This window comes from Terrapene carolina, unplaced genomic scaffold (assembly GCF_002925995.2).
Source record: "Terrapene carolina triunguis isolate 2854851 unplaced genomic scaffold, T_m_triunguis-2.0 Scaffold130, whole genome shotgun sequence".
NCBI lineage: Eukaryota > Metazoa > Chordata > Testudines > Emydidae > Terrapene > Terrapene triunguis.
This window is the reverse complement of record NW_020664481.1, coordinates 2,911,079-2,926,995: the sequence shown is the minus strand read 5'-3', so window position 1 is coordinate 2,926,995 and position 15,917 is coordinate 2,911,079. Positions and strand designations below refer to the sequence as shown.

General features: G+C 53.4%; 1 protein-coding gene across 1 annotated transcript in view; it reads left to right on the top strand.

Annotated features, from left to right (window-relative positions):
• ANGPT4 (angiopoietin 4) overlaps positions 1 to 15,917 on the top strand; it is a 39,260-nt gene that overhangs the window by 17,013 nt on the left and 6,330 nt on the right. The window contains exons 2-7 of the mRNA XM_024200918.2: positions 8,353 to 8,508; positions 9,362 to 9,483; positions 11,717 to 11,949; positions 14,286 to 14,401; positions 14,785 to 14,886; positions 15,721 to 15,887. Coding sequence (XP_024056686.2) covers positions 8,353 to 8,508; positions 9,362 to 9,483; positions 11,717 to 11,949; positions 14,286 to 14,401; positions 14,785 to 14,886; positions 15,721 to 15,887 — 896 coding nt within the window. The remainder of the gene's footprint in view (positions 1 to 8,352; positions 8,509 to 9,361; positions 9,484 to 11,716; positions 11,950 to 14,285; positions 14,402 to 14,784; positions 14,887 to 15,720; positions 15,888 to 15,917) is intronic.

Below are 15,917 nucleotides of genomic sequence, written 5' to 3'. Positions count from 1 at the left end.
GAGTGGCTGCCAGCAATATTTCTTCATGTAAAAACAAGTGCAGAGGGCTCAAAACAGAGGACTATTCCCCTCACTGCAGCTGCCCTGTCCTCTCCAGTCCAGCAAGCAGCAGTGTAGCACCTGTTACCAGCTCCTTCCAGTCCCATCTATTCCTTTGGGGTAATCCTTCCCCAGCAGAGCTGAGTTCACTTAGCGTCCCTCCCTTTTCCCACCGGGCGGACAGGGCCAGGAGATGGCCGGGTGACTTTGCCCAAGATCACACAATGAGTCAGTGGTATGGACAGGAGGGCTGATTCGGGGGAATATGACCCCCTCTTCTCCCACCCAGCTTTCGGCCATTTCCAGACCTGAACTAGAAACAACCCCGCTCTATTAAAGTTCTGGGATTTCACTCCCGGGTTGCACCCAGGGCTAGAGGCGGAAGTGTTGAAATACTGCGAGGAAGGATACTTTCTCACTGGCGCCGGGCGACTCACCAGGGCCCGTTCTCATGGTCATTCCCAGGCCAGTTTGGAGGACTCAGGAAGTCCAGAGAGTTTATTTGAGCACCTGAACTCCGCCTACCATAGGGAGTCTCTCCCAGCAGAGAAAGGACAGATCTCGGTTATGTATTCTTCACCATGTATTCTTCAGAGGGGTCGCCGTGTGAGTCTGTATCAGCAAAAACAACGAGGAGTCCTTGGGGCACCTTAGAGACTAACACATTTATTTGGGCCTAAGCTTTCGTGGGCTACAACCCACTTCATCAGCTGCATGCAGTGGAAAATACAGTAGGACAATAGATACACACAGAGGACATGAAAAAATGGGTGTTGCCATACCAACTCTAACGAGACTAATCTGTTAAGGTGGGCTATTATCAGCAGGAGAAAAAAAAGATTTGTAGTAGTTGACAAGAAGGTGTGAGTAACAGTAGGGGAAATAGTTTTTACTTTTATTCTTCCTAGCTATCCGGCTGGAAAACTAGTTAACATAGCCTCTGCCTCCCAGAGTCAGCAGGGAGGAGCGGTTCTAAAACCTGGCCCAGACTCCGCCAGGATGGAGGGGACGGCTGACTACACTGCAGGGCTTGTGGTCCACACATGCTGCGCTTCACCCATCAAACTGCAACAACCCAGGCAGGATCAGTGCTCCGGGGAAACTCCCATTCAACGAGTCCAGGGGACATTTTCTAAAGCACAGATTGGAGTTTGGCACCTAGCTCCCAGGATTCTTCTTCTTTATTGTTTGCATTGCCGTAGTGGTCCGGGGCCCGCGGCGCCAGGCGCTGCACAAACACAGGGCTGACGATCTAAATAAATCCCATCGACTTTCAATTTCTCTCTGCCATTGCTCTGCCACGAGACGCTTGAACAGGAGGAAGTGGGGCTGATCTGCCAGCACCCAGTTTTCCCCATGTCCAGCGGACATCCCCCATGGATGAGGAGGAGTAGGAGCTGGATGAAGCTAAACCCAAGCACGATGGAGGCTTATGCTAATAGGCAGAGGGGAATATTTCCAAGAGTTTGCTGCCACCAGATCTCCTCCAGCCTAGGTCATCTGTCCCCAAGTTTTCAAAGAATCCTGCAGCGTAGGGGTCCCTTTAGGCTCAGGACTCTCCCATAGCATTGGCTGCCAAGCGCTTTGTGCCGTCTGTAGCTAGCTGGGAGCTTGCATGCTGGCCTGTGGGATGATGACAGGGTCTCAGTCATACACATGTTCATTACCGCCAGGCTTAGGTATTGCAATGCTGTGCGACTTGGCTTGAAAGCAGCCGCCTGGACAGATCTGCATCTGCTGCAGAATGTGGCCGCTGGTCGTATCCTCGACAATACGACTGGGCTCCCGAACTTCTCTCACCCTTGGAGGGGGCTCACTCGGCTGGTTCCCTATTAAACTCCAAGTCAGGTTTCAGTGCTCGGGCCTGATTTTCAAAGCCATCCAGGGACTGGGCTCAGGATACCTAAAGGGCCAGCCCACCTTCCAGAGCCTTGACTGTCCTCAGCAGCTCTGCTCTACAGAACCAATGGGAGATTCCTTCACAATACCCGTAGCCTGCTAGTCCCCCAGGCTATCCTGTCTGTGTGACTTTGCAAATCTGGCTCTCCCCCAAGAGAATTCCCTTTGCCTTTTTCATGAGCTTGGATTCCTTTCACACCAGGGTAAAATTCCCAGCTCTGTGACCACAGCTGGGTCGAACACATTTCCGATTTCTCCTTCCCTTTGGCCTAGCAACTTTATGTTTGATGTGCCGTTTCTGATCACGTCCCTGCTCAAAACATGCACCCTGGAATTCATTTGAATGGAAACCTCATGTGAAATCCTCCTAAGAATAGAAAGCATTCGGGAGAGGCATTTCCCCAATGGATTAGGAAAGAGGAAGTAGCATCTGATTTTTATTTGTAGCGCAAACTCCACGCTTCTTCCCAGCTTTAAAAAGATCCCCACAAAGGAGTTGTGCAGGCATCAGAGATGTGGCTGCATCCTCGTTCCTGGCTGGATCGTGTACAGCTGTTCAGTATAAATGAGCTTCTTTACAAGGGGATTAAGAGATCTGTGACAGTGCTGGCCAGCAGACAGCCAGCAGGGCAAATATTCTGCATATGAACTTTCCACACTCCCTTCCTCGGCCTATAGCCAGCTAGAGAGCTGGGAATGACTCCGAAACTCACATGGAGATGAACATGTATGGAAACACGTCAAACACGCATGGAGACGTGTATATTTCATCCATTCACAGGGTGACACACATACACATGTGTGTGCTCAGTATGACGAGCTCCAGTGGTTTATACATGACTGAACTAGAGTGAAATGAACTGGAATGAGGTGCATTAGCCCTGTCTAGCTTGGGTTTATTCACACTGGGCTAGGGACACCAATCTAGTTACAAGTCACACCAGCAAACGCTCCAATTGCCCCTGGGCAGGGTCTCCCCATTAGGGGTTGGCCCAAATATAACAACGCTGCTAACACCGGTGCCAACTTCCCTGGTCTAGACAAGCCCTTGGCTCGTAGAATGGTCTCCCGGGGAAGGGGGTGGAAGTTGATTTGAAAGAGCAAGTGGAGACATTCTGTAGGGAACGTCCCGCACTATCGAGAGGTGAGATAGCTGACAAAACAGCCCAGAGTTTGTGTTTCCAAAACAGAGTGTGAGGCGGCTAGCTGCTTGATTTGCATATGCAGATAGTAAATGAACTTGGCTCAGAGGCCACCCGCTCAGTTCTGTGTCTCTCCGTCCAGCTGCCATTGTTTGGCGAGGATTCAGGTGCCCAGATTTAGTGTCCACTTCTGTGACGTTGGCCCAATCAGGGCTTTTCCATTTCTGCCTTCCATGTTCCCAGCCCCCGGCCAACTGTGAATCCTGCCTCTGCTCCCACCTCACTGAGACACAAAGCAAAATATCCTGGGTGAAACCCTGGCCCCATTGATTCAATGGGGGGGAGGGTTGCCATTGACTTCAGTGGGGCCAGGATTTCACAGCAAGTGTTTAGTATCTTCTATCCAGTGAGGCCAAGGGGTCCCTTTAGAGAACCGACATATTTATTTTACATTGGCAAAGACCATCCAATGCCTGCGGGGCTGGTGTCACCTGATCTTGAGTGGCTAAAAAGAGACATTTCCCAGCTGTTCCCAGAGTGATTTCCGTTTGTTTGATTTTCCCCAAATAGATCAGTCACCAGTGAGATGCAAGCACAGCGGCTCCCCTCCTGGAGAGTCGCTGTTCCCCCCTGCACCAGAACCGGGGCTGCAGGGTACACGCTGCAAACCAGCGACGCCATCAGGGACTTGGCTCAGTCTAGCTCGTTAGGGCGTGTCACTGGAGCCGAGTGCAATAGCGAGGGTCTGCCACTCTGCATCTGCTTAACCCACGGAGCACAGACGGTGGGGAGGCGGGGACAGAAAAACTCCAGCCTGGGGGGGGGGGGGGAATGGAGGGCACTTTGGCCTGCTTGGGGCACATGCTCCGGGAGGAGGGAGGAGAAGAATGGGGCTGGCTTGATTAAAGAACGGGACAAGCGGGTTGGGGAAATGTAACCGGCAGCTTCTTCCCGTTGAGATGTAGCACAGATTGGGCCTGGTCATTTCTAGAACCTGTCTATATTGGTTTGTCTGGCTTCTCTCTTTAGACTTAACAGCGCCCAGCAAAATGGGGCCCTGATCCCTGACTCAGGACTCTAGATGCTACCGTAATACAAATAACAAATAATTCCTAAGAGTGATGGCGCTTGTTGCATAGCAGCTGGTTCTAACGGTGCGTTAGCTCTTGACCTCCTAGATCAGTTCTAACGGTCTATTATCTATTGACCTCCCACATCTGCTGAATCTACATCAGTGGGATTTTTAAAGGAACCCAAGGGAGTTGGGTCCCCAAATCTCATTGAATTTCAATGGAACGTGGGTACCTAATCCCCTTAGACGACTTTGAAACCCCCAGTGACCGGCATTTCGAATGCACCCCTGGGTGTAGTACTCCCCTCCAGCCCTGGAAACCCTGCCTGGTCAGTCCCCCTGGTGATTTCCCAGCACACACTCCGCCAGGGCACCCGCACTCAGTGTCTTTACTATTCTGTCCTGCCTGGTGATCCAAGCACAGTGCAGCAGTTAGAAGGGGCCTTCCCCCCACTCCCCGCCGCCCCCGCCCCGCTCAGCCTTTTATCCCAGCTAGCCAGCTGGTGAGCTGATTAACTCCTTACACTCCCTGCTGGTGACAGTGATCCCCACTGTCCTTCCAAACCAATCGGACTGCCCAGCTCCCTTCGACTCTAGCCAGACCCTGTGTTCTGCGTGTTAGAAGGGACCAGGCTGCAGGATCCCAAGAGGGGTCTATTTATAGCTGCCAACACCACCCTGTCCCAGGTGGCTAAGAGCCAAGAATCACTAAACGCTAGACAGGGAGAGATTCTACCATCCCCTGCCTGTCAGCTCAGCTCCCAGCACTTTGATTTCATAGGTGTCCTTTTCTCATTTCCACTTCTTCTCCTGTCTTCTTCTTCTTCATCGCCCAGGGCAGAGTGAGCAGGGAAGAGGTGGCTGGTACATTGCGCTATGAAGGTGGGAAAGCCGAGGGTCAATCCATTTCTTACACTCTTCCAAATGTAAATAAGTGCAAGGTGGCCTAGCTGGGTGGCCCCCTCGCACCTCCAAACACCTACAGAGAATCTCCTTGAAAAAAGTCCCAAAATCTCTTGGTAATTTAAGGCAAAATCCAGCACTTCAGATCAAACTGGAAACGAAAGGGTGAACGGCAGAGGGAACAGTCTGAACTGCATCTCCGAGCTCCAGCTGTACAATTGTCTTCTCTTGTTCTCAGACCGTCAGTGGAGGAGAACGAGCAATATAAACAAAACATTCCACGCTCCGTTGGCAGGGAGACAAAAATAAAATATACCAACCTCCTCGCCCCAGATAAATAAAGTGTGTGTCCAGCCCTGGTTTGCTGGTAATTTAAACAGTGGTGATCCAGGGAGCAGAGCCCAGAGTGGGGGCAAAAGCCAATGTCTCCGTAAGCCCGTCTCTTCCACATGTCTACCAGGCGCCGTGTTTCAGCGAAGGTCATCGAGGCCCTTGGGTGCCAGGTTAGCCACAGCGAACCCTTAGGCTGGCGTCTCACCGACCCTCCCCCTTTCTTATTGCTGTTCGCATTTGTATCACGGGAGGGGCTAGCAGCCCCAGCCAAGATCCGGGCCCCACTCTGCTAGGTGCTGTCTAGGGCTGAAATTCAGCCGGAGCTGTCCAGAGCAGAGCCCCGGTAAATAGTTTCAAACCCGCGGAGCTCCAGCGTGCCCTGTGGGGCAGAAGCCCAGAGCCTCGGCGCCTCCCTCGGGGCTGAAACTCCAAACCCTGGTGCCTCCCACGGGGCTGAAGGCCTGAGTCCTGGCGCCTCCCGCGGGCTGAAGCCCCGACACTCCGGGAAATACTCGGTGAGAATTTAAGCCCTGGTGCTGTGCATACACAGAGTAAGAGACAAGTCCTCGCCGGCAAAGAGCTCAGACCCGGCGTACACGAGACGGACAACCTGGGGGTGGTGCAGCAGGGACCCATTCGGTACGTCTACACAGCAAGTGGCAGTATCAAGTCTCAGAGCCTGGGTCGACAGACTGGGCTCCCGCACTACAACCAGCTGTGTCAATGTTACGGCTCTGAAGCCCGGGGAGGGAGGGGGGCTCCAGGCGCAACATCTACACCACCGTCTTTACTGCAGTCGCCCAAGCCTGTCGGCCCAGCTTACTGCTGGCTGCGTAGACCTGCCTACAGGGGGAAGTGACTTGTCCAAGGTCAGCCAGGATAGACCCATGCGAGTGCTGGAGCCACTAGCTCACGCTGCTTCTCTGTCCACACACGTGAACACCGGCGGGGGCATCGCCGCAGAACTAAGCCAGCAGAGCTGTTCCTGTCGGAGCTGGGCACAGTCAGCAAAAGACAAAAACAAAAGGGGGGGGGAGGTGAAATTCCAGAGCTTCTGCTCATCTGTGCCCAGGGAAACCTGCCTTTTATTTGTATGCTGGGTGACCCCCTGTTTTTCCAGCTCTCTTCAGGAACCCCCTCTACCTGCAGACATTGCGTTTAACACACACACGCAGAGGCATGCCGGGAAGCCAGTCCATGCTATTCCCAAGTGATCAGTGCAGTCCTGCTGTGAGCCAGCCCCATTCCCGTGCAGCCGGATGCAATGCTTGAAAATTGGATCTCTCTCTTTTTTTTCTCTCCCTCTCTCTCACACACACACACACACACACACCCAGGCTGCATTTTTTTTTAAAAACTTGGTGGTGGGAGAGGAAGGGGAACCACTGAAATATCGTTAGACAGCCTGGAAATAAACCCTTCCCCCAGTGGCCGTGTTGAAACGATAAAATAACGAAACAAACAAGACCTGTGTAGGGTAAGGCCATACGTTCACGGTGTTGAACAATCCAGGTGTGGAGACTGCTGATGGAGCAGCGTGGGAGGGAGCTTTGAGGGCTGAAATCCCCACCCAGCCCTAAAGAGACAGCGGCCCTTCCTCGGTAGGGTTGGTGAAGTGGTAGCTCCGTATTGCCAACCCCAAATGTTCAAATATGGTGAGTCAGCCCCTCCCCGCCCCCAATCATGAGAGTTAAAACATAATCCATGTGGCAAGCATTGTCCGTCTTCAGGCCTTTGTGGCGCTAGGGTTCCTGTTTTCCAGCTTATCTCTCAGGGTCCCAGCATGGCCAAGCAAGCCTACCATTTACATGGGGGCCAAATATGAGCCGCTTCGGAGAGCCCAGAATCACTGTAGGTGGCTACCCAGGCCTGGATCTAAACACCTCGTGAACGTGTATCCAGCTTTCTTTCCAAAAACCCCTGGGGATGTATTTGCATAAGTGGACTTTTGTTTTCAACTCACGTTTCCGTATTGCCCAACTTGCACTCCGAGAAGCAGGGCTGATGTGGCGTGAGGCTGCAGTAGTGGCAGGACTCTGCACCACCATCACGCGAGGCCAGGATGGGGCAAGGGCGAGCACAGGGAATCTGACATCTCCCAGAGAATGCCATTGCTCTTGTGCTTCCAGTTTTCCACAGGCTGGTCAGCACTGGGCCGGGCCCTCAGCTAGTGTAAATCAGCGTAAGCTGTATGGATTTCAGTGGAGCTGTGCTGCAGAGGGGCTGCCCCATGTGAGTTTCACATGCCTGACGTTGGTTTGTGGGGGCCTGAGCTACAGACGTGCCGAGTGCCCACCCTGCCAGATGAAGCCGAGGATGGCCCCAGACCCTCAGCACATCTGATCCCGCATCCATCGAAACCCGTTACCAATGTTCCAAAGTCATGGAAGAGCCGAGACTTCCAGTGTGTCACCTGGCTATTGCAGAGTGCGCGCACGGGGGAGGGTAGATCTGTGATCACAAGTGCACATTCCCTCCTTAGTACAGAGAAGGGGCCTTTCTTCATCACTCAGAGCAGTGAGGGGAGCGGGGGAGAGAGAGATCTTAAGGACACAGCAAGTCTCCAACAATTCCTGAGCCAAAGTATCTTGGTGAGATTAATTTTTCCAAGGGGACCTCCTCATGCCAGTAGGCCAGGCTGCGGCCAGGACACACTGTCCTCCCGATAAACATCATAGGGCAAAGCGAGTTTATGCCAGGGTGAAATGCTTGTGACAGCCCCATGTTCTCTCCTCCCCAAGCCACCATTCTGACGAGTAGCACCAGGGCTGGCTTAACACCAGCTGGATGGCAGGGAGTCGAAGGTGTTTCACGGGGCTGGGAGTGATTTCACCAGAGGGAGGGAAACGTTGCTGCCATGGAATGAAGAGAGGGAGTGTCTGTGTCAAGCTGGGCTGGGGATAAGGAGAGCTCTGATACCATGTAATAATAACAGACTGCTTCCCCCCCACGCCCCCGATCTAGCTGGAGAGCTACGTGCAGATGAACGTGAAGTCGGAGATGGTCCGGATCCAGCAGAACGTCGCTCAGAACCAAACAGCCACCATGCTGGAGATTGGTACCAACCTCTTGAACCAAACAGCGGAGCAGAGCAGGAAACTGACGTTTGTGGAAGCGCAGGTACAGCAGGAGCATTCTGGGAAACGGCTCATAATAGATACACACATGGCTGCCCTGAGGGAGACACTGGGCTGGGAGCCAGGAGGCCTGGGTTCTAATCCAGCTCTCCCACTGACTCCCTGCGTGATTGTCCTTGGGCAGATCACGTCACCTCTTGCCTCAGTTTCCCTACCTGTAAAAGGGGGATGCTATTTCCCCCGTCTTAGTTCAGTCACATTTGTAAAGAGCTTTGGGCTGCTTAGATAAAGGGTGGGGGTGAAATGCAAGCCATGATATGTGGCTCCTGTCTGCAGCGTGCAGGACTCGGATGGCCAACAGGGCAGATCAGTCGCAAAGAACTCCTGGCTCACGTGCCTTCGGGGTGGGCTGAGATTTCTGAAGGGATTTGGCTGCTCAATCCCCATGAAAATTAATGAGAAGGGGACACCCAACGCCCCCCACAGGGTTCTGACAGTCCCACTCATGGAGTTGATGTGGTCCATGTAAAAGAAGCAGAGACCATGGATTTTGAGTGCGAAGTTTTTAGGCTAGCGTGACCAACAGGGATCACATAATTTGTCCACTCAGTCTCTGCTCCCTATTACTCCTATGGCCCGTTGTGTTGGAAAGACCAGGATACGCTCTCCTCCAATGTGGCCAATATGCATGGTAGGACATTCTATTGGCTTGAATAGATGCTCCATCTAAACTGGTTTCCCTTGGAGCTGGTGTAGTGCATCAGTGGTGAAATATCATACCGGGGCTGGTAACGCTGCTGAAAAATCAGGGCAGGTTAAAGTGGGGGGAAGGAGGGAGCATTTGGGAGACAGAAGGGGGATCCCACTAATTATTCTTCCCAACTGCTCCCCGTCAGGTTCTGAACCAAACCGCACGAATCGAGATCCAGCTGCTGGAGAATTCCCTGTCCACCAACAAGCTGGAGAAGCAGCTGCTGCTGCAGACGACTGAAATTCACAAGCTGCAGAACATGAACAAGTACGGTTCTCAGCCTCGGCCCCGCTGAGGTGTCACGTTGGTTCGCTTGCTCGATTCTTGTCTCTTTAAGATGTTTAAAAGGACAGTGAGGAAGGAGGATCTTTTAATCAGCAATAGCTCTCCTGGCCCCAGGGGTAAACGCTGACTTTTTATGGTGACCTCGGTCAGGGTACAATTATTTTCAGGACCATGTGGGAACCTGCCCCAGGCGGCTACCGTGTCCCAGTACCTCATGCAGTTCCTGTTGGTTTGTCTCTCTCTTCCCCTGCTCAGGGTCACGCCCCACCATGGCACTTTGTGTGCTCCACATGCTCCCAGGTGCTGACTCCCGTTTGATGTCACTGCTTCTTTGCTTCCCCGGGGCTCTGACCGCCCAGCTGATGCACACGGTGGGCTGGAAAACGCAACGGTTACCCGTGTTAGGTGCCTCGCTCCCTTCTCTCGGCTTTGGATTGTTTGCTCTTGGCTCGCTCCCGGACAGTCTCACAGGGTGGGCTCGGCACCAGGGCTGCTGCTGAAGGGGGGCTGCTCGGCATTTGCAGTCGCTGGTGGAGCTGTCTCATCTTCATCTGCTGCTGCCGCCGCCGAGTCCCTGCCAGAACCACCGAGCTCCAGAGCAAGGATCGGTTTATGCTAATGGAGCTGGGGCTCACTGCTGGCTCCTTTCCGTGTGAGAAAGGCCCAGCTGTTGTCAGGACTTTATCCCTGTCCTGGAGCCGTGGGTAGGTGGGCCTATCGTCCCCCCAGCCCGAATCATCAATGAACAAGGGTGAGAACTGGGGCCTGGTGGCACTAACAAGATCACTAGAGGGGAGATTTGCAAGCTACATGAGCATTAGGCACCCATTTCCCAGGCACTTCCAGTGGGAGTCAGGCCCCACTGCCCTTTGGGCCTTTGAAAACCTGCCCCCAGCAGAATAGCTATCCCAGAGCGGGCGGGGCGAAGCCAGGCAGAAGGGCAGAAGCTCCCTACAGATTCCCAGCGGCAGCCTGGGTGGGTTCTAGCCATATTCCCGGCTTTAAAGACAGCAAATATCACTGGGATGGGGAATAGCTTTAAAACCGGAATGAACTTTTTAAATGCACCCACTGCGCATGTTATCAAACAAGCCAAATGCTGGCCAGCTCCCTCGGTGTACTGCTGGCCATTTTAAACCCTGCGGAAAATTACAGCCTATGGAAAATGACCTCGCGGGCCAGGTTTTTGTACTTTGTTCATCACCTCTGGCAGGTTGGTCTGAATAGTTTGAATCCAGATCAATGAAATGAGTCACCAAGACTGATTAATCCAGGGGAGCTAGTCCGTTCACTACTCCTCGGTGGTCCATTTCCACGGGCAAAGCAGGAGGCAGAGATTTCTGGGCGGGAGCCCTGGGAATAAGACCATGATTTGGGGCTACAACAGCAACTCCCGTGCCCAATATCAGCCCTTTCACTCGATGGCATTCTCAAGGCTGCTCACTTCCTGCAGCCGCTTTGTGCCTTTCCGACGCCGGCTCAGGCCAGGTAACATGATGCGAGATCGGAGGATATCTGATCGTTCTCTGCACAGGCTAATGAACAAGGATTAGAGACACATTTTTTGACATGACCAGCAAAAAATGCACACACAAGTGGACCTTTAGCCAGGCATATTAGCCAGCTGGACACTCATCTACCGCATTGTGAGGGTGCACATATCTATTTGCATAGACAGCATAGTTTTGGGAAGCCAGCGCACTAACGCCTGGACGCACTATTTTACAAATGCAACCCTGGAGCTTTTGCCTTGGCTAGCAGAAAGTTCAGCAGCTATTTCCATGTCCACCCAACCCATGGAGATCGGGAGGTCTCTTTAGTAGCACAAGCTCAGTCGAATAGCCTCTCGCAGCTGGCGTACAGTGGAAAGATTTGTATCTAGGAAGAGGGAGGCACTTGGCTGAGTTAAGCGGGAGATCGGGAAGGGTTTAGTGGGATGAAGAACTGTCTCCAGCTCCCATGATAAAGCAGCCCCCCATGGTCATGCTCATGAAAGACCATCATAGCCTCTGGGGGGCCCCACAAACCACACAGAGAACCTCAGTAACAGCTTGAGCCAAAACCATTTGAAGTCAATGAAAAGCCTCCAGTGAATGTCAGTGGGCTTTGTCTCAGGCCCTAGCAGCTGTCTGACTATTAACCTTGGTGTTGTGTGGCTCGTGCGGTCCCCCAGGCAAGCACCTCACCCTTCCTCTCTTGGCCTGTCCCTTTGCAGTGTCCTGGAGACGCGGGTGCTGGAGATGGAGACCAAGCACCAGACAGAGCTGGACGGGATCCGCACAGAGAAGGAGAAGCTGCAGCGCCTAGTGAGCCGCCAGAACCACACGATTGAGGACCTGGAGAAGTCCCTCCACGCTGCCAACAGCAACACCAGCCTGCTCCAGCGGCAGCAGCTGCAGCTCCTCGAGTCAGTCCAGAGCCTGGTCCAGCTGGTCTCGCAGGGCAAAGGTGAGCTCATCCCACAGGAGTGCCCTGGGCTTGCCAGAGCTGCATAGACCTCCTGGCCTTCAGCCAGGGTGTCACTGACTGGAGAAGAGAGCACGTCCCGGATTCTGTGGGCAACTAACGCTCCTTGGAACTCCCCGCTGATACCAGCCCCGTTCCCGGTCAGTAGAAGCTATAACACGGAGTGCAAACTTCCCCACACTAGCGTCCTGTGTTAGCTGGGACCCCGCCCTGTGATGTTCCTCTGACCAGCGCCCCGTTCATGCAACAGTGAGAGCTTCCCCACAGCAGTGCCAGGAGTGCCAGTAGAACTGATGGCTAGACCTCTCGATTCAAACTGCTTAGTGACTGTAGGTGTTCAGAGAAGCTGGGTTAGAAACCTGGAAAATGTCCTCTCTCTGCTACCCCTGCCCCTGCCTTGCTCGACATTCTGTCTGTCCAGCACCACCTTCCGCCTGGTCTCAGAACAATGCACCCCAGGCAGCGGCTGATGGAAAAGCCGGGGACCAAGGTTTTGGCTCATCCCATGACAGCAGGGCAAGCAAGCTGAGATGCTCAGATTTAAACCTGAATCTAGATCCCAACTTCCGTGGAGTTAGGGGCCCTCTCTAATAATTACTGTAGGGTTACATTAGAAGTGCCATAGATTTCAATCAATCGATCGATCGATCGATCAGACAGACAGACAGAAAACTGCTCTGAACCATCAGGGTTTGCTTTAAATATGTCCACAAGTGGCACAGAGCAATCCAGTGCCCAAGATTCCAACAGCAAAAAGTTTTTGCACTAATCCACGTTGTTCTGTGTAGTCCCTTTCCGCACCCACGTTAAATCCTCAAGCTTAGTCTGGGGATCTGTGACCCCGAGGTGGCACAGACATTGTGCTCACCCAGATGTACAAAGAGACCACGAAAGAAAGAAAGAGAATCAATTAGACCCACAAACATCTAACCCAAGGAGAAAAGAGCAACAACCAACCACGCAGAGCAAATCCACAGTGCTACAGGGGGCCCAATTCTCACTTACACTAGGGCTCCTGTCCCTCCAGTCCCTCTGGCAGTGCAAAGGGGCATTCAAGGAAGCATGCTCACTTTAAGGCCATGAACGTTCCTTCTAACACACTTGCTTTCATGCTTCTTTTATCTGGTCTCCAAGAGCCTGCTCCTGCACGATGCTCAGCACCCCGGGGAGATCCTGCCTGCACTCAGCACCCGTTGCCCTCGGAGGGAGCACTCTGCATCTTGCAGGATCGACGCTTGTAGCTCCTGCCCCCCTTGCAGCGAGGCAGTAAAAATTGCACCAATGGGCTTCAGTGTTTTGACAGAGTCGCAGCCAAGACGCTAATGCCATAAGATGGTTTTATGGGGAAAGGGCTGTTAAGATTTCATCCTATTTATTTTTGAAGCACGCTGGCTTTTCCTGAGATGGAGCCAGGCAATCAAACGACACTTTCTATTTTCCAGTCTTTACAAAAGAAATAACTTCACGTTATCTTGGCTCCCCCGGGAGGGATCGTTGGCTCCTAACGCTCTAAGTGAACCGAGTCTGACTCCAGCCCTTGTCTTGGCCGGCGAGTCAGCGCAGCAGAGGAACGCAGCTCGGAGTCTGCCTGCTGCAAGCACGGAGACGGACGCTAGGAAGGCAGCATCTGCTTGTAGCTCAGATGCCACCCAGCCAGACCCCACTGATGCATCGTAGGGCAGCAGGGGATAGCATCTTAGCTGCAATGGAACCCAGGGCGGAGGTTCATTCTCTTGACCTTCGACCTCCCTGCATGTAGACAGCACCTCTGAATGGTTCTTCCTGCAGCTGGTTTTCAGTCTGCACCTGGCTGAGGCCTGATTCCCCATTGCCCCCTGCGCTGTCACGCACACAGAGGTGACGTGGAATGTCAAATGCCGCCAGTCGGATTTGGAAGCATCTTTCCCCTAGTGCAAATGGCCCCCAGGGTACAATGCTGTGGGGGATGAAGCCATCGGCTCCTTGTGTATTATACAGACACCCTCCTAACCCCTGTCCTTCCCCTATATCGGATCTTGGTTCCTTTTAAAGGTGTTTTTACTCTTGTAGTAGCTGTTTGGTGACTAAGAAGGTTTGGGTTGTAACTGTGAGGGGCCCTGGAGGCTTTGAAGGGGCGATTAATAGAGAATATGGATGACAAATTATTAACATACAAATAATAGAACAATCTGGGGTGTTCCTGGCTCCCGGGCTTGTGCTCAGGGCATGAAACAGACGGAGAATCCCTCTCGCTCTGTTCCTTACCCTAAGCCCAGGAGATCAGACCCCATCACAGACGCTTGCAGCTCACTCACTGCTGCTTTTGTTTGCCTTGCCAGCTCCCCTCGTGAAGGAACAGCAGGTGTCCCAGGACTGTGCTCAGACCCGCCGAGCCGGGTTTAACGCCAGTGGGGTTTACACCCTCCACGTCGCCAACATGACGGATCCCAGGAAGGTGAGTGACTGACAGGCTCAGGCCTTGCACTGAAATGGACCTTAGCGCCCAAGAACGAGCGAGATGGGCCCTGTCAAAGGCAAGTCTGCCAATCTTCCCTACCTGCCGCCACGCCATTGCTCCTCAGTCCTCTCCCACGCCAGCCCTCGTGTGTCAGTACTGGGGCTCTCCAAAGCAAGGCCACTTCTTGGTCCTCGGGAAGTCTGCTCAATGCATCTCAGTCCTGACTCGCAAAACCCCCTGTCAACGGGAACGTGGCCCCACCACGCCGTAGCCACAAGACCTGTGTTGGCCTGACTCCCGCCCTGCACAGTACAACCCGTCTGTGCCGCTCCACCCCAGGCTCCCTCCCCTGCAGCACTGGCGGTTTGCGTCCTCTGCAGGTGTTCTGTGATATGGAGACAGACAGAGGCGGGTGGACGGTGATACAGCGCCGAGCCAATGGCAGCGTGAATTTCCAGAGGAAGTGGAAAGAATACAAACAGGTCTGACCTCATCCTGCCCCCCCCCACTCCCCAGCTTGTTCAATCACTGACCCACTGACAACCCCGGGGGCGAGGGAGGGGGGGTCGTGCAGCGATGGGACACTTGGACGTCAGGCATGCACTGGGTGGAACTAAAGAGCTCCCTTCCGTTTAGGCAAGAACAGACCCAGTGGGAAGAAAACCTAACCGTGTAACCAATTAGGCAATGCAATAAACTCCCGGGAAGGCGGCCTCACCACTGAGCACATGCACAAAGAGAGGACACAAGACAGTAGTTGAGACGGAGGTTGCAGGGCAGCGTTCTGCAGCTTGCAGGGGGACAAGCTCCATGACCCACGTCAGGTCTCGCGGCTCTGCCATCTAGAGTCCAGAGAGCTATAGCAGGAAAGGACCACAGACCTCTGTGGGGCGGGTTTGGAGATAGGAGTCCCAGGGCCAGGCAGAGAAGAGCTGGTGGGCAGAGGTGAATGGAAAGAGCTGGCTGCCAGGGTAAAAGGAGAGTGGACGCCAGCTCTAGACAGGATGACAGAGGGGAATTTTGCAAACTTGTCAACATTTCCCCCTTGAATTCGGAAATTTCATCAAAACGTTGAAATTTGAAACATTTCTCCCAGCTCCATCCTGGATTAGCAGAGGTCGATAAACGGGCCAGTTACTCCCATGCAGCCCTGTGACTTCACTGGGGACGCAGGGCTGTAAGTGAGGGCAGAATTTGCTCCGGTATTTCTAAAGCTGATGGAGTTTTGCCTCCTCCCTTTGCTGACCACAACGGACATTGCACAGCCCAGGGGGACAGTCTAAATCCTCCCCGCTGTTGGCTCTCCTCTTCCCCAGGGCTTTGGAGACCCTGCCGGGGAGTACTGGCTGGGGAACGAAGCTGTGCATCTCCTGACAAGCCAGGCTTCCTACTCGCTGAGAGTGGAGCTCCTGGACTGGGAAGGAAACCAGGCCTACGCCCATTATGAGACGTTCCGGCTGGGCAGCGAGCATCATCTTTACAGGTGGGATATGGACCTTGACAAATGAAACGT